This window comes from Coregonus clupeaformis, chromosome 33 (assembly GCF_020615455.1).
Source record: "Coregonus clupeaformis isolate EN_2021a chromosome 33, ASM2061545v1, whole genome shotgun sequence".
NCBI lineage: Eukaryota > Metazoa > Chordata > Actinopteri > Salmoniformes > Salmonidae > Coregonus > Coregonus clupeaformis.
The window spans coordinates 15,462,631-15,489,348 of record NC_059224.1 but is presented as its reverse complement, the minus strand read 5'-3'; the positions used below and the strand labels follow the sequence as shown (position 1 = coordinate 15,489,348).

The 26,718-nt window shown below is 41.6% G+C and overlaps 1 protein-coding gene across 2 annotated transcripts; it reads left to right on the top strand.

The window, feature by feature from the left end:
* Positions 1-2,093: 2,093 nt before the first annotated feature.
* LOC121548865 (delta(14)-sterol reductase LBR) lies at positions 2,094-15,034 on the top strand. Of its 2 annotated transcripts, none has more exons than XM_041860489.1 (14): positions 2,094-2,135; positions 5,516-5,690; positions 5,953-6,156; positions 6,480-6,545; positions 7,208-7,391; positions 7,606-7,799; positions 8,339-8,393; positions 10,197-10,391; positions 10,590-10,693; positions 12,186-12,311; positions 12,400-12,568; positions 12,694-12,774; positions 12,908-13,030; positions 13,231-15,034. In XM_041860489.1, exons 2-14 carry the CDS (start codon positions 5,520-5,522, stop codon positions 13,389-13,391), a joined length of 1,833 nt encoding a protein of 610 aa, XP_041716423.1. In that variant the 5' UTR covers positions 2,094-2,135; positions 5,516-5,519; the 3' UTR covers positions 13,392-15,034. The 2 variants fall into 2 exon arrangements, with proteins under 2 accessions (XP_041716423.1, XP_041716422.1); XM_041860488.1 differs by lacking the exon at positions 2,094-2,135 and adding an exon at positions 2,852-2,984.
* Positions 15,035-26,718: the final 11,684 nt, after the last annotated feature.

The following is a 26,718-nucleotide window of genomic DNA, read 5'->3' as shown; positions in this document are numbered from 1 at the left end:
CCACACACACCCACAGTTGCTGTCTGAGCCCGAGCCCATCACAATTGCTAAGGGCAGCCAGTCATCTGCGTCTGGTCTTGCAGCTTCTTTTCACAGGGGTGACGATCTCACAGTGGGAGTCTACTACTGTGTGCATGTGTGCAGTTGTTTGCAACATTATGAACAGCATAAAGACACTTCCTGGAGGAGGGCTGAGAAGTCTCATTTGAGGTTTTGGTGTGGCAGCCGGAGTAGAGAGAGGGTTCTGCAAGGGCGGAAACTGCTGTAAGACAGGAAGACCCTAAGCGGCTGCTTTGCTTCATGACCTCAGAGGGAAAGAGAGGGCTGAGAATGCTGTAATTGGGCAGTAGTTTTTTTGAATTTTCAAAATCTTGTTTATTTCCTTACGTAGTCATGAACTGTGAATTATTTGACACCTCTGCTCAGCTGTTTTCACTCTCCATGCACAATCATTACTTCTGATGCACAAGATGTTTCATGGTAATCATCCTTCATGATCAGCCTATGTTTCAACATTACTTTGCAATGTCTGATTCCTTGAATGTGGTTTTGTAATAATTCTAAGCCTATAAAGCAACATCCAGAGTTGCAGTCAGTCAGGGCAATGTGTTGAAATTGAAGATTAATCAGAGCTTCATATAGTGAGGATAACACCAGCTGGTTTGTAATGTTGAAAGCAACTCCTGCAAAAATATGTTAATCTGAACTTGATCTCATATAAACATTATTTGGTTTCTTCTCATTTAGTTTCAGATAGATGAAATAACAAGCACAATACACTTTGGGATTTAATTAGATTAAACATCTGCTCTGGTCTAGAATGCATGAGTACAATACAAAGTTGGGAAAAAATGTGTTGGTGACCTGTGCCATCTAATGTCAAAATTGTTCAACAGGTGTTTGTTTCATGAGTAATCAACAGCCTGTAACAAAGCTACATGAGACCAATGTACAATGTATGAACAGCTATGTTCGAATACCCATACTAACATACTGTATACGACATACTTAATGAGTATATACTATTAGTTCATTTTAGTATACGGTAAACGAACGGTATTCTTTCAGGTGTTGAGCGTTCATAAATTCATCAGTTATTCTGCGCTCTGGCATAGGTACACTCAGATGAGACGAGTGCTCTGAAATCGGAGTAGATAGCCAGAGCAAATTTACGAACGCACAACGATTATACCACTTAGCTAAAGTAAGAATGACCGGAATAATCAAGTCAATAAACGTCGGGTAGTTAGTTAGATAGCATATAATTAATATACTGGCAAGTTCAACGTATTAGTAGCCAACTAACGTTAGGTAGCTAACATACTACTGCGTAGCTAACAAATTGTCAGCCAACATAACGTGTAAGGTAACTTATTTGAAAAGTCATTACTTTATTACATTGCTCAACATTTTATTAACAATTGTCATAATTAGTTAAAGCAATGAATTTGTATCCGCTCTCGTCGGACTTCGGCTACATATTTCCCGCAATTTTCTTCAAATCTGAAAACGTTGTGCAGCCACGCCTATTTCCCGAAGAATTGCATTATGGGCCCTAAAAGCGTGGAAATAGTGTCCACTGCTTGTGTTGTACGACATCCGGGAACTTTTGGCATACTAACTATATGCATACTATGACCAATAAGCATACTATACACTCAATTTAAGTCACAAATAGTATGGTTAGTATGAGTATTCGAACACAGCTAACTTTTCTTTACAGATTTCAGAATTTTCAACTGTTGATAGTTACTGTTTAAGCTCAAAATATAAAGATGTCTTGTGTGACCCACTGTTTGTATACACCAATATTTTATCACTTTAGGCAACAACTATTTGTTTTAATTATTATGATTTTTTTGTAAATGCTCTACAATTGACTACATAAATCCAGAAATGATGGTGTCTTAGTCTTCTCCATGCATACATTATGCTGCTGTCATGAACTGCACCGCTCGCAACCGCAGGGTTCTCCAGAGGGTGGTGCGGTCTGCCGATCACATTATCGAGGGCAAACTACCCGCCCTCCAAGACCACATACAGCACCCGACGTCACAGGAAGGCCAAAAAGATCATCAAGGACATCAACCACCCGAGCCACTGCCTGTTCACCCCGCTATCATCCAGAAGGCGAGGTCAGTACAGGTGCATCAAAGCTGGGACCGAGAGAATGAAAAACAGCTTCTATCTCAAGGCCATCAGACTGTTAAATAGCCATCACTAGCACATTAGAGGCTGCTGCTGCCTATTGAAATCACTGGCCACTTTAAGAAATGGAACACTAGTCACTTTAATAATGTTTACATATCTTGCACTACTCATCTCCTATGTATATACTGCATTCTATTCTATAATATTCTACTGTATCTTAGTCCATGCCGCTCCGTCATTGCTTGTTCATATATGTATATTTTCTTAAATTCCATTCCTTACTAGTTTTGTGTGTATTAGGTATAGGTTGTGAAATTGTTAGATATTACTTGTTAGATATTACTGCACTGTCGGAGCTAGAAGCACAAGCATTTCGCTACACCCGCTATAACATCTGCTAAACACGTGTATGTGACAAATAATATTTGATTTGATGAACAAAGAACTAAACACGAGTTATCATTTTTACTAGAACAAAGATTATCTCCCACACAATAAAACATAATTGCCTCCATTTTGTCCGACGCTTGTAGACATCTGACACCATAAACAAAGAAAGCGGTAGGACATGCCGGTTACTACCAATCCGCACTCTGTTAAAATCCTCTGTCGACCAATCAGAAAATTAAATACTTTTAAAAGAATAGCGTTGTAGCCAATCAGCGGGCTTCGCGCCATCATATACACTGGTGGGCTTCGCGTATGAGGGAGGGAGAACGCGCTCAACATTTAGCTGCAGTTTTTAAACATAGCTTGCGATACATTTTCGTTCCACGTTTTTAAAGGGATATCTATGTTATTTTCTTAATTGGAGTTGTACGTGCTATCTAAAGGTAAGGGTGATTAATAACATTTACAATTGAAAAAAGTATTTGCTGAGAACTTGGCTGCTTAAAGCTACAGTAGCTAATGTCTACGGTCGGTATTCTTGACAGTGTTTGGACTGCGTGGCTGTGGGATCAGCTAGCCACGGCACTGCAGCTGAGCAATTTCGCTAGTAACCTAACTGCTTATAATGAATAGGCTAGCTAGCTACCTATTTATTGTCTGCACATGTTAATGCGTCAGTGCAATGTCTACAATTGCAAAAATGTAAACATGCCCTGAAACAACGTTAGCCAGCTAACGTTATCTACGGTTTTGACTGCTCTTCCAACTCAATCCAACCGTGTTGCTAGGTAACGCGAGTTTTTTTGTTACTCAGTCACTTTCTTGTTTGCTGGTTAACGTTATATAGCTAAATATATATCCGACTATGTATGCATTTTTGCAGTTTCAATTTAATTTCCACTTATTGGTAGCCTAACGTTACACTTTAGGCTAAGTCTCCGGAATATGTTCAGCACTGACTTGCGTGCACCATAATTTAGGGCGCTTTATATATCCTGTAGCGTTTGGTACCATGATCCGCGCTATAAAGCATGTGTGAAACGCAAACGAACACTGGCTGAAACGAATCCTGGACCTGCGTGAGTAGCGCGGGTCCAAGATCCAGGACCACAGAGTACCAGGTTATTGTGACACGGCAGCGCGAGTCGCGTGGAACTTTTTTGCCCGTTGTAAGCAAGCTACTTTAGCTCGCCAACGTCATGTAGAATGTGCGTCTTGCTAATCGCATCATGAAACGGTTATTTTCAGGTCTTGTGAAAGCAAAACCTATTCTGTCATTCTCACAAACGCTCCAGGAAACCGAACCAGGGTACCGAATTTCATATGTGGGAACGCCCTTAGTCACAATCTAGTTAACTGTTAGCTAACATTTGTAAGATTTATGTAAAAAATAAAAACTGCTTCGGCGGTTGAACCATAGATAGAAAAATATTTGGTTGAAGGTCTCTAATGTACACCTGGCGGTGGCTGGGTGAACTTTCTATAAAACCAATTACAAACTCCCATTACATTATTGTAAACGATTAGCTAGGACTATTTCAATTCTTCATCATAAAGTGATTGAAACGACTTTCACTTTAAATGTATTTAAATGTCTGTGTTTGAGGTATGGCACAAAAGACGAGGGGCTGACTTTCGAAGCTCCACCCACATCATACCTCGCATCCTTCCATGTTTCCTGGAGTAGTGAACCCTGTCCGCATCGTTTACCTAGCTATACCTTTAACCATATGGAGGAATTCAACAGGGACAGCAGGGCAGAGCCTTTGGGGGTGTCGGGGTTGGCATTAATTCATGGAGATGTTATGGAATGTGCTCTACTATTACTGACTACTATGACAGATGGATTAGTGGACTCACTGTACTCTGCATCTATTTAATTTGTAATCTGTGTGGGCCATTATGAGAAGGATAAGTTACATTTTATACATTTCAGCAGCTGTGATGTACCATTTTGACTTTATTTGATGAAAAATGACACATTCCAGTGAATAGTTGCTTGTGGTCATTACAAGGACAGAGTTGGCCAAGTATGTCATGCACTTCACGTCTACAGGTTTCCCCCCTCTATTTAATATGTATTTTCATGAGGACTATGTTTTCATAGTGTGTATGTGTTGAAATGGTCTGTGGCAAGAACAGTTGTATAATCAGAGCAGGCTTTCACTTGTTGATATGACATGGGAGCACAACTTTTGTTAAACTTCTAAAATGCAGTTTCTGATGTTACCTGGACATTACTGGAATTCTGTGTACAAAGGCTATTGAGAGAGTGATAAAGGGGGCTGGAGTGGTATTGACTAGTTTAAAACTACAAACAGAGTTAACACTAGTGGGGACTGGAACGTCAGCAATTATGTGAGCTCTGCATCCCCTTCCATACTACTGACCTCACTGCTCCATTGTGTCAAGTCTTGCGCTCGTCTGTCCCCATTTACATTTTCTTAATGCACACTGTAAATGTCTCATCTAGCCTAATCCGCCCACGCCAAACTCGTGTGATTGGGGAAATGTTCTAAAGAAGAGTTGTCCCTGTCGTAGACTGTTTTGATATGCACACCCAATTCATTTCAATCGGTTAGCTGCCGAAAATACATTTGACCGCGGTTGTGTATCAGTCTATAGGTTAATTTGAATAATTTGGTGGAATTAAATTGGCTCATGTATTTTCATTAGTCATCATATTTATCACATGCGCACAGCATACAGAGCCTAGTTTGAAGAGCGGAATAGCCTATCACCCGTCAGACAGCACGAGAGCGCTCCTCAAAAAGCTGGTACTGGAGTGAAACATGTACTTTTATAAGCCCAGTCATGAAAACAGTCTCAAAACCCTCTTCTATTTTAGAGGGAGAGAGAAACCCCAGATTTGAACCCATACTGGCAGTGCTACATTATACATGTGCAGCAGTGGCTTCGACCACCCCATGCTACTCCCCTGGTTTTTGACATGTGTGCTCTCTCTCTCTGTCAGGTAAATGAGGATGCCGAGTATTAGGTTTCAGAGTGGGGACATGGTGATGGGCCGCTGGCCCGGGAGCAGCCTATTCTACGAAGTCAAGGTGCTGAGCTACGATGCCAAGAGTCAGCTCTACACCGTCATCTACAAGGACGGCACAGAGCTGGAGCTCAGAGAGGCTGACATGAAGGTAGGAGCACTATCTATCTCCATGGCAACCATGTCACTGATGATGTGTGACCCAGATGAATATCAATGTCTCAGTTGGTTGGAATTTCGTCTATCTTGACAAGGTTCAGGAATTTTGATCTTATAATTTTTTCTTTAGTGCATACTCAAATGTTGTTATCCTCTTATGATAAGTTGATTGCTCCATTGGTGCTGTCCTTTTATAATGCAGCTATGTAATAACACGTTTGTAACCTTGCTAAATGCCACAACTTATGTTCCAGAATCCAACTGGCTTTAAACCAAGCCGTCGCTCTCGTTCTCGCTCCCGCTCTCCATCGCGGCGGCGCAGTCGTTCCCGTTCTCCGGCCAGGACAACCCGGCGCTCCTCTTCACGCACCGCCAGCGGCACCTTCTCCACGGATCCGCCTGCAGTACGCAAGGTGCCCAAATTGAAAGAAGTGCTGGAGATCAGACTCAGCCCTGTGGTGAGGAACACATGTCACACTCACTGCTGGGATTTAGAATGGCTTTTTGTTTTAGATTGTTGCTCTGCTGCATGTGTTTGTGTATTCAGAATGCACTGTAAAACGTATGACCTCAGAGATAGCATTATTTGATGGTAGATCAAGCGTTGACTAATAACAGTGTAATAAACCACGTTGTGTGTGTGACCACCTGTAGAGAGAATTCAGTGGGTCCATCTTTGCATAGTAACACGTGCCTCTCTTTTTCCCTATTGTTTGTCATCACGTTCCTTTTTCCTCATGTTGACGTTTTGCTTCCCTCGCTTCATTTTCATTTACCACAGGCTAAGCCAGTTGAGAACAATGGCAACAATAAGCATGAGAATGATACTGCTAACAAAGTCAACGAGGTGAGACTTTAGATACTGTATGTATTTTTATTTTTTTACAGTTTATTTCTATCCAGAATGATGTCAATGCTCCTAGAACAAAATGTATATGTTTGTGTTGGACTGTAAGCAAGTTTGGCATTAGAATTGTAACGGAACTGTCCCTAGCTTTACTGCTTGTTTGTGAATGGGCTTTTATATGTAGGAATGTCATGATGCATGCATGTTGTACCTTCTGTGTGTTGGGAGGACTGCATGGGGGAGTCAGCCTGTACAAAGCCCCAGCAGACTCACACCACTTAGGGTCCATCAGTCAGTCACATGCTGTTTGAACATGTGCTGCCTCTTTTCTCTGCTCTCCTCAGAGGTTCTGAGAACTTCTCACTGCCGCTTATGAGGACTTTGCTCATAGTTTATGTTAAACAAATACTGAGAAAAATGCCCATATAACGCTGACAACCTTGTAGTAAAACCAAACAATGGTTTATAGTGGTATTTCCTGCTATAGCAAGTGTTCACTTTTCCTTTAAGAGATGAAAATCTAAGGATAATTTGTGTGGCAAATAGAATGGCTGTGCATTATCTTCCCTATAAGCTTAAGTCACTGTGGGTTAGCCATGTCTGTTTAAATGAATACCACCACTCAGCCTGACCAATGTGTGTCTAACCATGTCTACTTCCAGAAACCTGCAGAGACGGAGCCAGAGAAGAAGGTATTAGAGAGCCGCTACAACCTGAGACGCAGGAAGGACGACGGTGACGCCAAGCCAGCCGAGCAGACGGAGGACAAGGAGAAGGAAGCTGAGCAGAAGCCTGCAGCAGCCACAGCCCCCATCACCACTGAGCTGGAGTTTGGAGGGAGGCTAGGTGAGAGGAGGAACAGAGAAATGTGGCTGCTGGGGGGGGAAGAATGGTGCTAGTCTGCAAACGGTTATGCCAATCAAATTGCACTAGGGTGCTAGTCTGCACATTGTTTGACAAGAATGCATTTCGGGAGGGACTGTAACGGGTTAAAAAATAAGGACCAGACTGACTTCCTTTGGCTCCAGTCACTCAGTGTCTTTTCCCCCTGTGATTGCAGGAGTGTCCTGCATGATGCTGCTCCTGCCTGTGACAGTGTTGGGACTGATGGTGATTTGCAGTCAGGAGGATGCTAGCCTGATGAGCTCCCCCCCTCTACCTGCCCTGGACTCCTTGCTGGACCCACATGTGTTTGGCATCGTGGTCCTCTGGTTCCTCTTCCAGGCCCTGCTCTACGTGCTGCCTGTCGGAAAGGTAACATGATCACCTTAGATGATCGTCTAGTGGGTCAGCTGCATTCTCAGAATTCTACTCCCACCCCTATTGAAGACTGTACACACACACACACACATACACACACACACTAACCCCCCTTAGAGTACAGGCCATACACATTACACCCATCTGTCACCTGGACAGAGCACATGACTGGCTCTCACGTCTCATTTCTGCTCATTAGCTGGAGCAGAGGGCAGAAATTAGATTAATCAGCAGGAGTAGGCTACGGTCCACGCTGGAACACTACAGGGAAGAAGGGGAGGTTTTGTTGGGATTTTCCTCTCCTTCTCATCTGCCTTATGAAAACGGTTGAAGCACACGTGCCTTTTTGAGAATGTATAAAACTTTCATCATATGGCTCCAATGAAATCATATGGTCTGGTTTACATTAGTGAAAGGGGATAATGTAAGCTTTTAACATGTACAAAAAGTCACCTATCCTAGCTATATTATCCCTCTCATAACGTATTTCCTGTAAGGTTGAATGACAGTCCAAGCTGTGTTTTTGTCCCCAGGTTGTGGAAGGAATGCCCCTGAAGAATGGAGACTGGCTGAAGTACAGAATGAACAGTGAGTCATTCTTCTGTTTTTCATGTCTTGTTTGTCATTTTGAAGGAATTAACTGGGACTAACTAGTCAGTTACCCCCAGCACGTTGAGATCTGTAGTAAAGCACTATGCCAATGTATTTCATTAACATACAGTTGAAGTCGGAAGTTTACATACACTTAGGTTGGAGTCATTAAAACTCTTTTTTTCAACCACTCCAAAAATGTCTTGCCAAAACTATATAGTTTGTTAACAAGTCGGTTAGGACTTACTTTGTGCATGACACAAGTAATTTTTCCAACAATTGTTTACAGACAGATTATTTCACTTATAATTCACTGTATCACATTTCCAGTGGGTCAGAAGTTTACATACACTAAGTTGACTGTGCCTTTTAAACAGCTTGGAAAATCCCAGAAAATGTCATGGCTTTAGAAGCTTCTGATAGGCTAATTGACATCATTTGAGTCAATTGGAGGTGTACCTGTGGATGTATTTCAAGGCCTACCGTCAAACTCAGTGTCTCTTTGCTTGACATCATGGGAAAATCAAAATAAATCTACCAAGACCTCAGATAAAGAATAGTAGACCTCCACAAGTCTGGTTCATCCTTGGGAGCAATTTCCAAACGCCTGAAGGTACCACGTTCATCTGTACAAACAATAGTACGCAAGTATAAACACCATGGGACCACGCAGCCGTCATACCGCTCAGGAAGGAGACGCGTTCTGCCTCCTAGAGATGAACGTACTTTGGTGCGAAAAGTGCAAATCAATCCCAGAACAACAGTAAAGGACCTTGTGAAGATGCTGGAGGAAACCGGTACAAAAGTATCTATATCCACAGTAAAACGAGTCCTATATCGACATAACCTGAAAGGCCGCTCAGCAAGGAAGAAGCCACTGCTCCAAAACTGCCATAAAAAACCCAGACTACGGTTTGCAACTGCACATGGGGACAAAGATCGTACTTTTTGGAGAAATGTCCTCAGGTCTGATGAAACAAAAATAGAACTGTTTGGCCATAATGACCATCGTTATGTTTGGAGGAAAAAGGGGGTGGCTTGCAAGCCAAGAACACCATCCCAACCGTGAAGCACAGGGGTGGCAGCATCATGCTGTGGGGGTGCACTTAACAAAATAGATGGCATCATGAAGAAGGAAAATTATGTGGATATATTGAAGCAACATCTCAAGACATCAGTCAGGAAGTTAAAGCTTGGTCGCAAATGGGTCTTCCAAATGGAAAATGACCCCAAGCATACTTCCAAAGTTGTGGCAAAATGGCTTAAGGACAACAAAGTCAAGGTATTGGAGTGGCCATCACAAAGCTCTGACCTCAATCCTATAGAACATTTGTGGGCAGAACTGAACTGAAGCGTGTGCGAGCAAGGAGGCCTACAAACCTGACCAGCTCTGTCAGGAGGAATTCATCCAACTTATTGTGGGAAGCTTGTGGAAGGCTACCCGAAACGTTTGACCCAAGTTAAACAATTTAAAGGCAATGCTACCAAATACTAATTGAGTGTATGTAAACTTCTGACCCACTGGGAATGTGATGAAAGAAATAAAAGCTGAAATAAATCATTCTCTCTATTATTCTGACATTTCCCATTCTTAAAATAAAGTGGTGATCCTAACTGACCTAAGACAGGGAATTTTTACTAGGATTAAATGTCAGGAATTGTGAAAAACTGAGTTTAAATGTATTTGGCTAAGGTGTATGTAAACTTCCGACTTCAACTGTATAAGTCATGTAAGGAAAGACCCTTTGGTTGAGGAACTTCCTGTGTATTAACCCTGTATGTCTCCTCCTCCACCACTAGCCCTCCATGCCTTTGTGCTGACGGTGGCTGTCCTGGGGGCTGCAGTGCATCAGGGGGTGGACCTCAGCTACATCCACAGCCACTTCCTCCAGCTGGCTGTGTCTTCCCTGCTCTTCTCTGTCCTGCTCAGTGTCTACCTGTACGTCCGCTCTCGCTGGGCACCCCAGGACCAGCTCGCCCCCGGCGGAAACTCTGGTGAGTGGGTGTGTTTGTGTAGTTGTCACTGGTAGAGAAACGCTTCTACAATCTGGGTCTGATTGATTCCATGATATGGGTATATTATGGCATGGGCCTGCATAAGGTTAAGGGCAAAGATTGCTATACTGCTAATTGGCATGATGCCTCACAAATGGTCAACGTAATATGATTAATTTGTTCTTCTCACCTCCTCAGGGAGTGTGATTTATGACTTCTTTATGGGAAGTGAACTCAACCCCCGGATCAAAGGCTTTGATCTCAAATACTTCTGTGAGCTGCGCCCAGGATTGATGGGTTGGGTAAGTTTCTAGTGTACTGAAATATGTTCCCATTAAAGTACTTTTCAGCTGTACCGTATATTAGAGCCATTTGGTGTAGATTAAGCTGATTATTTCCTCACACACAAATGCAAAAAAAATGAGCTCAGTGTCCCATTAGATTTATTCATTAATCCCTCTAGTGGTAAACTACATAGAATAAATCCTAAAATGATACTACAGTACATTTCGGAGCTAGTTTGTCTATGTCTGAGGTACACTATATATACAAAAGTATGTGGACACCCCTTCAAATTAGTGGATTTGGCTATCTCAGCCACACCCATTGCTGACAGGTGTATAAAATCGAGCACACAGCCATCCAATCTACATAGACAAACATTGGCAGTAGAATGGCCTTACTGAAGCGCTCAGTGACTTAACGTGGCACTGTCATAGGATGCCACCTTTCCAACAGTCAGTTCGTCAAATTTCTGCCCTGCTAGAGGTGCCCCGGTCAACTGTAAGTGCTGTTATTGTGAAGTGGAAACGTCTAGGAGCAACAATGCTCACAGAACGGGACTGCCGAGTGCTGTAGTGCGTAAAAATCGTCATATTCTCGGTTGCCACTGTCAATACCAAGTTTTAAACTGCCTCTGAAAGCAACGTCAGCACAAGAACTGTTCGTCGGGAACATCATGAAATGGGTTTCCATGGCTGAGCAGCCGCACACAAGCCTAAGATCACCATGCGCAATGCCAAGCGTCGGCTGGACTGGTGTAAAGCTCGCCGCCATTGGACTCTGGAGCAGTGGAAACGCGTTCTCTGGAGTGATGAATCATGCTTCAACATCCGGCAGTCCGACGGACGAATCGTGGTTTGGCGGATGACAGGAGAACGCTACCTGCATCGTTCCCACTGTAAAGTTGGGTGGAGGAGGAATAATTGTCTGGGGCTGTTTTTTCATGGTTTGGGCTAGGCCCATTGGTTCCAGTGAAGGGAAATCTTAACGCTACAGCATACAATTGCTTTCTACACGATTATGTGCTTCCAACTTTGTGGCAACAGTTTGGGGAAGGCCCTTTCCTGTTTCAGCATGACAATGCCCCTGTGCACAAAGCAAGGTCCATACAGAAATGGTTTGTCGAGATTGGTGTGGAAGAACTTGACTGGCCTGCACAGAACCCTGACCTCAACCCCATCGAACACCTTTGGGATGAATTGGAACGCCAACTGCGAGCCAGGCCTAATCGCCCAACATCAGTGCCCGGCTTCACTATGGTCTTGTGGCTGAATGGAAGCAAGTCCCCGCAGCGATGTTCCAACATCTAGTGGAAAGCCTTCCCAGAAGAGTGGAGGCTGTTATAGCAGCAAAGGGGGGACCATCTCCATATTAATGCACATGATTTTGGAATGCGATATTCGATAAGCAGGTGTCCACATACTTTTGGTCATGTTGTGTATGGATTGTTTGAGTTTTGCTGTCTGTTCAATGACTGTTTAATCAGACCTGTGACGTCTGTGTTCTGTCCAGCTGGTGATCAACGCTGCCATGGCTCTGGCTGAGATGAAACTCCATAACCTGGACTACCCCTCACCAGCCATGATCCTGGTCAACTGCTTCCACCTGTTTTATGTGCTCGATACCTACTGGCATGAGGTAAAGATAAACCTGCCTTTGATGCCTAATGTTTTATTTAGTCTCTATTTATTTGGTTGTAATCTAATGGTTGAATGTTGCTCCCCAGGAGGGTGTCCTGAGCTATATGGATATAACCCATGATGGTTTTGGCTTCATGCTGGTGTTTGGAGACTTGATGTGGGTTCCCTTCACCTTCAGTCTCCAGGCCTACTACCTGGTCCACCACCCCAACCACCTCTCTCTGCCCTGGATCGTAGGCATTGTCACTCTCAATGGTTAGTCAGTACTGGGACCTTTTTTAGTATTGGCATATGTTCATATAAGTCCTACATGTAATCTGTGATATACCTTTTGTTGATTGAATACCAGTATGACACTTTCTTTACATAATGTGTTACAGTCATTGGATTTTGCGTCTTCCATAAAGCAAACTCGCAGAAAAACGCCTTCAGAAGAAATCCTTCAGACCCCACGTTATCCCGTAAGTCCTCAATCCCAGTACGTCTTATTCATGTAAAAACATTAGCCATTTGCAGGCCCCCTGCCTTGATAAAGGGATGGAGTTATTCTCTGTCATGTTGTTGAAGGACTCACTGTAACACGGTGTTTTCCAGATCTGAAGACTATCCCTACTGCCACGGGGAAGAGTCTCCTGGTGTCTGGTCTGTGGGGGCTCGTCCGTCACCCCAATTACCTGGGGGACCTCATCATGGCTCTGGCATGGTCCCTACCCTGTGGTGAGTGACTGCTTGTTCAGTTAGTTAATCACTTAGTCATAGCTAGTTAGTTACCAGGTGCTAGTTCATTTAGTTTGATGTATTTTTCTGACCTGTGCTGACGATGCTCCCAGTAAAGCTAGACATGTCTTGATATGTGTATAGTGATATGAGGAGAAGCTGTAATGTATGTTGAGGTGTTGTCTGTGGTCGTCCTGTAGGGTTCACCCACATCCTGCCATACTTCTATGTGATCTACCTAACCACCCTGCTGGTCCATCGGGAGGCCCGGGACGAAGCCCACTGCAGGAGGAAGTACGGCTCGGCGTGGGACAACTACTGCCGAGAGGTCCGCTACCGCATCATCCCCAGAGTCTACTGAGGCCTACGCCACCCCTACCTCCAACCAACGCAGCACAACGCCCTCCAGTTCTGCAAGCTCACAACTCATCATATGGCTACATGAGTTCGAAGAAACAACAAGTTGTTTGGAAATTAGAATTGGAAGACATTGGGACACTTGAATTTCGAAAAGGGGGAAACTTGATTCTTAGATGTACCGCAGGAGCAGCTTTCTTTGAAGTTTGGTTTTATGAAGGTACACACTAATTGGCTGACTGAATTTGATAAATGCCTTTTAAGAAAAAAGGTTTCAAAATCGAAGAAAAAATAAGCCTCAGTCTGTGGAAGGGATGTATATATTTTTGTACATATGTTTTTTTTTTTTTTGTACTCCAAGATACCTGTTAACATAACATTGCATATTTGATCTGTTTTGAAGTTATTTTCACTCCCATATTCAATTACAATATTTTCTTGGCTTTAATTTGGAAGTATTTTGTAATGATACCTTTGGTATACATTGCTTTTTGTGTATATTGTCAATGATGGGATTTAAATGCTCTTATTTGTACAGTTGAAATGGGATTAACGATCTCCCTCAGGACCAGGACATTCACAAAATAGCATTTAGACATCATTTTTTTGGTCTTAATTTGTGTATATTTTTATAGCCTAGTGTTAACTGAGTGTACAAAAACAGTGGTTGTTTTAAATGCACTATGAAAGATTGTATTTTATACCCAAAGTCTATGATTTGGCTTTGCTAACTCCGGTTCACTGTCAAAGTCCTCCCCAGTCCTCTGGATGGTAGTATTGTTTAGTTAAGCTCCTGTGATTAGTCACAGTCCCTTTTCCAGAGGGAAGACAACCCGTCTGTTGATCAAATCCACAGTATCTTATTTAAAACCATTACAATCTGCAAGGGCACTTACAGACAGTATCCATGTAAGCACCTTAAGTTATTCAAGACCTTACTTTTCAAAAAAGGCATCACAACCATATACTTTTTTTGTTCATTTAGCTTTAACGTTAGAGTTAGTATGACTGTTTTCACCAAGTTTATACTGTGAAATTCTGCACAGTGCTGTGTCGTAGCCACCTGGCAACAGTGTTTTATCCTCTGCATCCACAAACCCAAACAAGTATTTTCTGACCCAGCTGTAGATTAGCAGTATAGCGGCAATACATTAACTAGAATAGCTGCCATTTTATGCGACTGATTGCAATGTAAATATTATAGATTTGTTTTGTCATGTACAAAATATACAAGTGATGCTAGATCTTGTTTTACAAGTAGATATTTAAAGTTGCATTTCATTTCAACTGTTTGTTTTTAAGTTAATTGCCTGAATTACCACTAGCCATTTTTGTTTACAGCTGCCGTTCCCTATCTAGACAATATTGCCATGTCATCTTAGAAGGTTACTCGTGATTTGTTATGAACTATTTCTCATTGAGCCCCATTCTGTACTCAACCTGTGTTTCTGATCGGTAACAGTTTCCTGTTTGGGTCAGCTGGCTGTTTGTCAAAGCTAAAACAAGTTGGATGTAACTAGAACAATGGAAGAAGACCCAATGTTCATGAATTGTTCAATTCCGTTGGAGACGGACAAACGTGTGACAGTGGCTGGAAAGCTCGCATTGTACAAACTTTTTGGCAAAAAATAAAGGTTTACACTTACAGTATCATTCATGTTATTCAGAGGTGTCTAACGATTCAACAGAGAATGCACTGTAAGAATAGTCTCCTAGAAAGAGAAGACAAGTCAAAGCGAAACAAAACAATGGAAGGTCAAGCAAGCAATTCAACACTTCTGAGATGCAGCCAGAGGTCAGTCCGAGGGGATGGGGCTCACTGCCTGCTGGGCTGCAGATCTGAATGGGACCAGAGATTATTCCCCAGCCCCCTGCTGCAGACACACTGGGAATTAATTTGAGATGCTCTAAATCATGTGACCATCACACTGCAATGGGAAGAGTAGATCCCCCAAATAATAATGTAGTGTCTTTTGCTCTCAGCACATGACACCAGAAAAATGTACATGTAAAAGTCATCTCTGCAGGTGTTTGGTAGCCTGGTCAAAGGTCTCCTTTTACTCTTGCCAACTCCATTGCTCATTGTCAAGCCAAACATCACAAGGAGTTTGCATGATAGGAATCAGAATGGCACTCAGGCTAGGTGTTTGGTTATACTGTACCTTATTTATATTCTAGCTAGAAGATAATACATTGGAGTTTCACAGGACTTTATAAAAGGTATTCCTGCAGCACTCTACAACTGCTTTCAGTTTTTCAATTTCCACGTTTAAATATTGTCTGCAATCTCTGCTTTTTAGTTAGTGGTATATTTTCATTCCAGATCCTAGGATTGTAGAGAGATCATTATGGTATGTTAATGAACCTGTAAATAATTTAGACAATGCCATTTGAATAATTGCATGAACGTAGAGAATGGGATGATAATGGAATCACATAAACAACACTCGTAAGCACCTGGAAGCTCCTATCCCCTTTTTAAACTTTAAACCTACCCTGCATTATGGTAAAGGACCTGTGCAGTCTTGCTATAAGACCAATGCATGAAGAAGATGTGTGTATTGTATATATGCCTGGTTACATTATTATATGCCTGTATATGCCTGGTTCCTCTCTAGGTTTCTTCCTAGGTTTTGGCCTTTCTAGGGAGTTTTTCCTAGCCACCGTGCTTCTACACCTGCATTACTAGCTGTTTGGGGTTTTAGGCTGGGTTTCTGTACAGCACTTCGAGATATTAGCTGATGTACGAAGGGCTATATAAAAAAAAATAAAAAAAATTTGATTGATATTGTCCTTGCAGACATCCTTCAAGTCCAAGCCCGCCTGACTGTACTCTTAGACATTTAATTATATCGCTGAAGCTAATTCCTATTGAATCCCATTCCCGCCACCAAATTTTTTTAAAATGTCGATACTATCGCAAAATGTTGAGATATGTAAGTCAAAAGATCATATAGGTTTCTTCATTTGTAGCATTGTGTGGCAATTTCTATATATCCACGTTGCAGAGATCAATCAGCACAGCAGGGCAAAAGTGTGGTGAGCTGGCATTTGCCCCAGTACTTTAACTATTTTTTTTTTTTTTTATAAAAACTATTGACAAAAGCATTGAAAAGAGGGACAAAGTACTGTTGTTCTTCGTATTGTTATTTTTTCAACGTTACAGTGTGAACAATGGTTGAAATACAGTATATTGCACATCATTTTATACATTCAAATATAACATGGGAACATGTTTTTTAGAGGTAGGAATGTATATGCCCATACACAGACACAGGTCAAACGTTTTCTGTAAGTCTTCACAAGGTTTTCACACACTGTTGCTGGTATTTTGGCCCATTCCTCCATGCAGATCTCCTCTAGAGCAGTGATGTTTTGGGGCTGTCGCTGGGCAACACGGACTTTCAACTCCCTCCAAAGATTTTCTATGGGGTTGAGATCTGGAGACTGGCTAGGCCACTCCAGGACCTTGAAATGCTTCTTACGAAGCCACTCCTTCGTTGCCCGGGCGGGTGTGTTTGGGATCATTGTCATGCTGAAAGACCCAGCCACGTTTCATCTTCAATGCCCTTGCTGATGGAAGGAGGTTTTCACTCAAAATCTCACGATACATGGCCCCATTCATTCTTTCCTTTACACGGATCAGTCGTCCTGGTACCTTTGCAGAAAAACAGCCCCAAAGCATGATGTTTCCACCCCCCATGCTTCACAGTAGGTATGGTGTTCTTTGGATGCAACTCAGCATTCTTTGTCCTCCAAACACGACGAGTTGAGTTTTTACCAAAAAGTTCTATTTTGGTTTGATCTGACCATATGACATTCTCCCAATCCTCTTCTGGATCATCCAAATGCACTCTAGCAAACTTCAGACGGGCCTGGACATGTACTGGCCTAAGCAGGGGGACACGTCTGGCACTGCAGGATTTGAGTCACTGGCGGCGTAGTGTGTTACTGATGGTAGGCTTTGTTACTTTGGTCCCAGCTCTCTGCAGGTCATTCACTAGGTCCCCCCGTGTGGTTCTGGGATTTTTGCTCACCGTTCTTGTGATCATTTTGACCCCACTGGGTGAGATCTTGCGTGGAGCCCCAGATTGAGGGAGATTATCAGTGGTCTTGTATGTCTTCCATTTCCTAATAATTGCTCCCACAGTTGATTTCTTCAAACCAAGCTGCTTACCTATTGCAGATTCAGTCTTCCCAGCCTGGTACAGGTCTACAATTTTGTTTCTGGTGTCCTTTGACAGCTCTTTGGTCTTGGCCATAGTGGAGTTTGGAGTGTGACTGTTTGAGGTTGTGGACAGGTGTCTTTTATACTGATAACAAGTTCAAACAGGTGCCATTAATACAGGTAATGAGTGGAGGACAGAGGAGCCTCTTAAAGAAGAAGTTACAGGTCTGTGAGAGCCAGAAATCTTGCTTGTTTGTAGGTGACAAATACTTATTTTCCACCATAATTTGCAAATAAATTCATTAAAAATCCTACAATGTGATTTTCTGGATTTATTTTTCTGGATTTGTCTGGCATAGTTGACGTGTACCTATTATGAAAATTACAGGCCTCTCATCTTTTTCAGTGGGAGAATTTGCACAATTGGTGGCTGACTAAATACTTTTTTCCCCCACTGTATTCAACCCCTTTGTTATGGCAAGCCTAAATATGTTCAGGAGTAAAAATGTGCTTAACAAGTCACATAATAAATTGCATGGACTCACTCTGTGTGCAATAATAGCGTTTAACATGATTTTTGAATGACTACCTCATCTCTGTACCCCACACATAAAATTATCTGTAAGGTCCCTCAGTCGAGCAGTGAATTTCAAATACAGATTCAACCACAAAGACCAGGGAGGTTTTCCAATTCCTTCCAAAGAAGGGCACATATTGGTAGATGAACAGACATTGAATATCCCTTTGAGCATGGTGAAGTTATTAAAATACACTTTGGATGGTGTATCAATACACCCAGTCACCACAAAGATACAGGCGTCCTTCCTAACTCAGTTGCTGGACAGGAAGGGAACCCCTCAGGAATTTCACCATGAGGCCAATGGTTAGGCCTACTTGAAAATCTATGGGAATACTTAAAAATGGTTTTCTAGCAATGATCAACAACCAATTTGAGATAGCTTGGAGAATTTTGTAAAGAATATTGGGCCCGCATGCATGCTGACTTCGGTCGGCAGTTGTACGGTGTTTCCTCTAACACATTGGTGCGGCTGGCTTCCAGATTAAGCGAGCAGTGTGTCAAGAAGCAGTGCGGCTTGACAGGGTCATGTTTCGGAGGACGCATGGCTCTCGAACTTCACCTCTCCCGAGTCCGTAATGGAGTTGCAGCGATGGGACAAGACGAACTACCAATTGGATATCATGAAATTGGGGAGCAAAAGGGGTCAAATAAAATAAAAAATAAAAATGAATATTGGGCAATGGTTGCACAATCTAGGTATGGAAAGCTCTTAGAGACTTACCCAGCAAGACTCACAGCTGTAATCGCTGCCAAAGGTGCTTCTACAAAGTATTTACTCAGTGGTGTGAATATTTATGTAAATTATATATTTCTGTATTTCATTTTCAATACATTTGCAAAAATTCCTAAAAACATGTTTTCACTTTGTCATTATGGGGTGTTGTTTGCAAATAGGTGAGAGAAAAAAATACTTTCTGAAGGCACTGTATGTGGGATATCTGCACGGACCCAGTACTGAATTACATGGAAGTTAGCAGCCCAATAATAGAACTGGAAATTAGGTAGGACCATGCCCCCTAAAGGTTTAGGCCTTTGCAGGTACACCTTGCGGATCCTTGGACTTGTTTTATTCCAAATGAAGTCTGAGATAATCCATCAAGTTTGCAGAAAAAATATTTGGGAATGAAAATAGGTAGGAGAATGTAGGAATGGTATTCATTTTAACAGAGTTAATTTGACCAGCTAATGATAGCAGGAGTAGTGACCATCGTTCAAAATCTTGCTCCACTGTAGTAAAGAGAGTAGTAAAATTAGCCTTTAAAAGGTTATCAAGTTTGTCCGTAACATGCACCCCCAAGTATGTACATTTGTTGAGAACTACTCTGAAAGGCTGCAGCATTTAAAGGGAAAAGCTAGCTCTTATTCAGATTTAACTTTTAACCAGAGACTAGAGCAAATGCATTAAAAACAGACAGATGCAAGTGGAGAGGTGTATAGTAACTTGAGCCAAGCAATAGATTTTTTGCCAAAGCCAAATGTCTCTAAAGTATGAAAAAGGTAGCCCCACTCCACTATCAAAAGCCTTCTCAGTATCTAAATAGATTAGAATGATTATACATAACATTAAAGAGTCGTCTAATATTTGAGAAAGAATGTCTATTTTTTATAAAACCTGTCTGGTCAGAGGAAATAACAGATGGTCAAACCGACTCCAAACGCATAGTTAATAGTTTAGCTAAAAGCTTAACATACACATTGAGCAGTGAGATTGGGCGATAGGACCCGCAGGAGAGAGGATCTTTATTATTTTTCAATATCAATGAAATGGAGGCAAAAGTACTGTTGTTTTGACAAATTTGCCTCATGATTTGTCAACTCGTGCACAATTAATCTGTGCTTCAGTCTGATCAACTGTAGCCTACTGATTGACAACCACAGCTGCAGATAGGCTTCTCTAGGCTATGTGCTCTGATCCTATCTGGGCCAGGGGAAACAAAACAATAACGTCATGTATTTAAAGCCTAAAATAGGCCCAGTTATTTGTGTTAAAAGAAAATGTGAATGTGATCAAATTTGGTTTATATTCAAACTTCGGGTGGCTAGGCTACCTAGGCCTTTTAAAATAAAATATTAGTGACTGGAATTAATCAATCAACACAATAGTGATGACATACTGTGTGAGTAACTTTTTAATTACAGATGCAAAGGCCTACATGATGTACCCCTGGTTGGATGGTTGGATCAGAATAGCTGTTATAATCATTGGCCAGTACGGAGAATTAAGTAAAACCACAAGTCCAAATCCCTATCTCCATCCATGGCTAATTTAGGAAAGGGGTGATTACGACGCAACAATTCATATATAAAAATAATAATAATTGTTCTGCTTTTGATGTGATGTGATTGGTGTGAATCCAAATCCAAACTGGCTTCCCTTTACACTTTTTTTTGCGGCAGGACCATTGCGCCAGGACCATTCACAGTTGAGCTCACTCAGTTTGGCTATTATTTTATTTAACAAATGTATCAAGGGAGGCCAAATGCTCGCTGGCTTCCCTTGCATTCAATGCTATGGGCGACAACAATGTCATACTCTTTTTGACCAGACAGCATCAGATAGGTGGGCTACACATACTGAGAATAAGGGGCGCTGTTTCGATTGCTCTGATGCTTTCTCTGGTGAGAACATTATGAACTACAGAGAGACGAAAAATACGTTATTTTATATATTTTTTTCTTGGTCCATTTTTGGGTGAAGCCTGGCTTCCCTTGGCATCCATGAGTACACACCACTGGCCATCAGTGAAACACCAGGAGTGAGGGAATGGGAGGCCCCTAGTAAACGGTCAATTTGTTCCTAAGGCAACACGTTTCCTGTGCATATATGGAAGTCCCCAGACAAATCTAATGTGTGCCGCATAGCATCAGCGATTTACTCACTTTTTTAAAAAAATGACTTTGATATTCAGTAAAGGTTAGCCTCATTATGTTGCCCAATAGTATTTTATAACATCAAAGTAAAGCATCACTGCTTTGCATTCAGCTGTGTTTACTCAGAATCACAACATGGAGGTCAAGGTTTGTGGAATACAGCAGGGAGAAACTTCCGCTAGAACACAGAAAGGATGTTATTTTGACAAGGCTAATTGATTCTAAGAACACTTCGAAGTGAGAAATAATCATAAAACTTTTTTCTCCTTACATTTACATTTTACATTTTAGTCATTTAGCAGACGCTCTTATCCAGAGCGACTTACAGTTAGTGAGTGCATACATTATATATATATATATATATATATTTTTTCATACTGGCCCCCCCCCGTGGGAATCGAACCCACAACCCTGGCGTTGCAAACGCCATGCTCTACCAACATCCCCTGCCGGCCATTCTCTCCCCTACCCTGGACGACGCTGGGCCAATTGTGCGCCGCCCCATGGGTCTCCCGGTCGCGGCCGGCTACGACAGAGCCTGGATTCGAACCAGGATCTCTAGTGGCACAGCTAGCTAGCACTGCGATGCAGTGCCTTAGACCACTGCGCCACTCGGGAGGCAGGACACTGTTTGTTCTTCCCTTACATAAAATACTTTTATTAATTTTTTTCCTGGCTGCTGCCAATTTTCAGCAGAGCCTTCACTAGTGATGATAAAGAGTAAAACATGATTTTATGAAAAGGACTGGAGTTACTGTAATGTTTGTGGAATATATATAAAAAAATCACCTTTATAATAAAGTATTTGCAGGCTAAGAATAAAATAAAATTCCTAATGTGATGAGTAGCCTAAGCATAAGATAAGATTCGGTAACAGTAGTCACTGCAGCCTAAAGTAAATTTAAATAAATGTGCCTAAATTATATAATTACTCCTGTCTATACAGAAATAAATCAAATCATTCAAAATACTTCACCAGAGAGCATGACTTAGCCACAGAGAATCGTTAGCTTCTTTTAAAGTTGTGGATTGTTTCAAATCACAAGTGTGTAGGCCTATAAGCCTATGCCTGGTTGGAAAGCCCACAATTTGGGCAGTCTGTGTGGCAATAAGCCTTGCTGATTATTCAGATGCAGCTGTCAGTGAAAAGTAATGCATCTAAAATATGTGTGAACATAATGTATCTTCAGTATAATTTGAAATGTTGAGACAAGAAGAAGGGGAGGGGGGTGTATGGCGAAGATATTTGCATGTCTCTCTCCAGAATGTGCTGAGCTGCCTGTCTCCCGCCAATTCTTGCACATTAATTGTTTTATTGTGTTAATTGTTTGCCCTTTGATTTTTTAAATCAATTCCCCATTACATGTCACTAGTAGTAAATATACTGTTTATCCCCTTCATTTGGTTACATTCATTTCTGTTAATGCATGGATTAATTAGGCCTACAGTCATTTACTGTGAAGTTTACTGTGAAGTTGGAGTGGAGCAGCAAAGGGGGGACCAACTCCATATTAATGCCCATGATTTTGGAATGAGATGTTCGACGAGCAGGCGTCCACATACTTTTGGTCATGTAGTGTACATGTTTGACATGGCAGGAGCAGGCCTTCGAGTCCAGGGCGAGAGAATGCCATGTTCCTTATTTGATATGGTTCCCATTCCCTTTTCGCCAAGTTTAGAATTGTAAACTAATAGAAAATATAAGTGACGTAATTGCGAGCACTGCTACACATCACTTGGGAGAGAAGAGAAAAGGGAAAGAGAGAGGGGAGAGGGAGAGAGACCAAATTTAAACCAACTAAACACTCTATTGTACAACAGAGCGCGTACGACTGAATAGATATGAACTGAGTAGATAAGAGCATATCATGAGCACACCGCTTTCAAAACAGAGCTGAGAGCTCTCCATGCAGAATGGGCCCCATATATAAATATCCCATGTTTTTTTCTCCCCCCTACCCCTGCCCCAATCCCATGATCATTTATATAAAAAATTCAAAAGAAAAAGTGTTTAACAGTTTGTTATTGCAACAACACTAATTCTTACAGTTTTACCATCTCACCAGCAGGGGGTGCTGCAGCACTTTCAGCACCCGTACTTCCAGCGGCTATGGCCTGTGGTGTGATATGTGGCGCTATCAGCACTAAATAAAGCAAATAGAATATTCATGATATATTAAAGGGTTGAAATAATGAACATTTCAGGCTTTAGTTGCTGATGTCTCTTTGTAGTCTGTAACAAGTCACCCAAATCAGGTTTAAATTAATCTAGACCACCTATCTCTGTTGAAATAATTGACAATTGAGTGTTCCATTACTCCTGACTTAGTACAATGTTTGGAAGTGGCCTCTCTGAAGCCATTCTTATAAAAGCATAGATTGTGTTAGTATAGGCTCACATGATGACGAGAGAAAACAATAGAAAGAGAGAAAGAGAGAGCAAAATAAAGAAGAATCCAGTTAAAATCCCTTTCTATTCGACCACAAGCTGCAAGTCCTCTAAATTCACTCCAAACATCCTTCTGCTACTGAGCAGGGTCAGAAATACTTAAACAACCAGCTATGTATCTATTAACAGCAGGAAGCTTAATCCAAACAAGGTCAAGGCCAAGAATACAGTTCTCCAGGAGGAAAATTATAGGTAGGGCCAGGCATCTTTAAAAATAATTATCATTATTTCTTTTTTACCCTGCATTTCGATTATCCGACCTCAAGAGGCCGATAAAGCACCTTCTCACACCCCATGTGAATTAATTGTCACTCGTATATACCATGATCATCTAATATAATTATCCAATTAGTCCAAAATAAATTCCCAACCATGTGGATTGACTTCAAATTAAATATTTATCTTAAGGACATTATCAACATAAATATTTAACGTATTGTCTGTTATCAACATTATATGGGAATAATCGGCATTTTATCTAAGCAAATGTAGCCTATTTATGAACAAAGTAGCCATTTTCATTTGCTATAGAAATACATGTAAAAACGTAAATGCTGAGGATATGGCTTTTGCAAGCGCCAACAACACCTCTCGAAAAGGTTGACAATCCCAAAATGCGCGCATTCCTTAAAACACGTCCTAAAGAACTGAGCACATTCACTAGTTTGTTTGTAAACAATTAACAAGGTAATTAGCTAACAGGTGTTCTTGTCAAACTGTCAACAGAGTAGCTAGCACAAGATATGCCAAATAAGTCTTAAACCACTTGAGGGCAGATTTGACCATTCAGACACAAGTCACATGGCCAGGAATCAGATTTGTATCTGACTTGAAATATCCAATTAAATGTGATTTTTGGCTGTTCAGCCTGCAGGGAAAAGAACAGATTTGAATCGGATATGCAAAAAAAATAGTATTTGAGTCACTTCAAACTGCCAATGTGAAAATGGTGGCGATGATCAGGTTGAGCAAAGTGAGGTGCAGAGTCACTGATCTACAAATAGTATTCCTTGCCAAATAAAAGGCTTTGTGCAATTAAGATTAATATGCTATGCCTCCCCTGGTTTAATCGATCCCCCCACCAAACACTCACCCACTGCCAGGCATTGAATGATTGATTGGAGACAGCTTGTTCCAATTAAAGAGCCTTTCCTAGTATTTTCTGCCTGCAGCAAACCAAGTGGATAATACTGGAAATACCGGTCAAAGAAACCCCCCACAAAAAACAAACAAAACGCCTGGCCCTAATAACAGTAGGGTATAGGACGGTTCTGAGTGACTGTAGTAATATAATGCTATAGTGATAATACACTTAACCACCAGGTGATGCAAGTGGGCCACAATAACTCCTGAGCTCCAGAAGGTTACATTGCCATGGTAATTGTATTCAATAGGGGTCCTATATCAGATCCAGGGGACTCAAATTGCAGAGCGAAAGATAACCTGAACTTGAGCATGTGAGTAGTAAGGAGGATAATGAGGAAGATCCATTAGTGATAGCAGCACTTGATTTCTCTGTTAAGTAGACAATGGTTGACTCTCTCAGCCATCTAAATGTTGTACATAGGGATAAGGGCTGCCACGCTTAAGTGAGTATCATTAGACACAACAGCTGTCTGCTGAGAACCTAAAGAGCTGTCATTAGGAAAGTAATCTCACATATTTTAATAGGAGAACACGTTTGGCTTTCAAGTATCAACAGGAAGACGATAACAATAATGAACTCAGATGTATCACACCTCACTTTTAGCACAATGCATATTTCATGCAAATAGTGAGAATAGTCCAATGGCCTCTTAGACTTCTACTTCTCAGACTCCTACTGCTATGTCGGGTGAAATAAAATGAAGCGTTTGACAGTGAAGAGTGGTTTGGAGCATGTTGCTGAGTGTTCTTTATTATGTATTGCATTTTGTGACAAACTGCTTTTCACTGTAGTTTGTAAGAGAGCAGAGCTCTCTCAGAGCTAGTGTGAAGGATGGCATTACCTTCGAGACACAAAGGGGTTTAGGGCAATCTATAATAAAACCATGAACAAACAGTGATTTATTTTATGAAGTAAAACTTGAACAGAACCTTTAGTGCACTGCGACAAAGTCATGAGCAAGATGACAAAGAAGAATGTTTTAAGAATTGCTTTGATATTGTGAAATCTGGTTGGTTAAACCCTCAAGCTGAAACCAGCAGTGAAAACAATCATTTTCTGAGATGTTTGAAGTGTGGGTCTATCCAAACAGAAGGCATTATTATATGTGCATTAGAGCCTACAGCTGTGCAGTGCAGAATAAATACAGTCAGAGTATTTTATACTTTATATGGAGCTAACTATAAGAGCAACATGGAAATGGGAGAGAAATCAATGCCACTCCATTAATTGGATGTAAAGACAGCTAGCTTTCTTGTTCAATAGAGACTTCTCACATCTACGCCTTTACAAGACCTTATACATGGCTGTTAACATCTTCCTCCTGTCAGCATGTATTAGAAACAGAGCTGGGCCACTTGATAGAAACAGCATTTGATCACAATTGGCTGTGATTGGGATACTTCAGGCATTGATTTCAGCCATGCCAAGTGATTGCCCAGCCCAGCCCACCACATTGAGTTGAGTAGAGTTTGTGAATGACATCATATTGCAGTAAAAGTTATTGTGTGTTAGCTGGGCTTCTCTCTCTCCTCCAGTGAAGAGGAGCTGAGTGGTGTGGCTGCTCATCTGAGCCTTCAGTCAGAACAAATTAATTATGCTGCTACAGATGGCTTCTGTTGTTGTTGGCCAGGCTTGAAAAGAGCTTCATCTTTATCATACAATAAAATCGTCTCACTCAGCAGACGTGTCAATCTGAAGCTATTCTTAACACGTGTGTCGTGTATTAGGATTATGCCTTTGTTAAATGTTTTTCATGAAGAAATTGAATGTTGTTTATGTTAGGTCAAATGTGGCGTTTGTGGGGTGACGCCCCAGGGGAGACGGGTGATTGGACAGCAGAGTCTCTGTAATCCCTCATCACTACTGAGGGAGCTTGGCCTGTCCATATCTCTCTCTCTCTCTCTCTCTCTCTCTCTCTCTCTCTCTCTCTCTCTCTCTCTCTCTCTCTCTCTCTCTCTCAGGGTTTCCCAACTCGGTCCTGGCCCCCCCAGGTGCATGTTTAGATTTTTGCCCTAGTACTACACAGCTGATTCAAATAATCAAAGCTTGATGATGAGTTGGTTATTTTAATCAGCGGTGTAGTGCTAGGACAAAAAACTAAACATGCACCAGGACC

What these genes read in the sequence shown, in the direction of transcription:
- LOC121548865 (XM_041860489.1), top strand. Translation starts at nt 5,520, where the DNA reads ATGAGGATGCCGAGTATTAGGTTTCAGAGTGGGGACATGGTGATGGGC. An exon ending in TCGATACCTACTGGCATGAG is followed by an intron (nt 12,312 to 12,399) that starts GTAAAGATAAAC and finishes GTTGCTCCCCAG; the next exon opens with GAGGGTGTCCTGAGCTATAT. An exon ending in TTCAGACCCCACGTTATCCC is followed by an intron (nt 12,775 to 12,907) that starts GTAAGTCCTCAA and finishes GGTGTTTTCCAG; the next exon opens with ATCTGAAGACTATCCCTACT.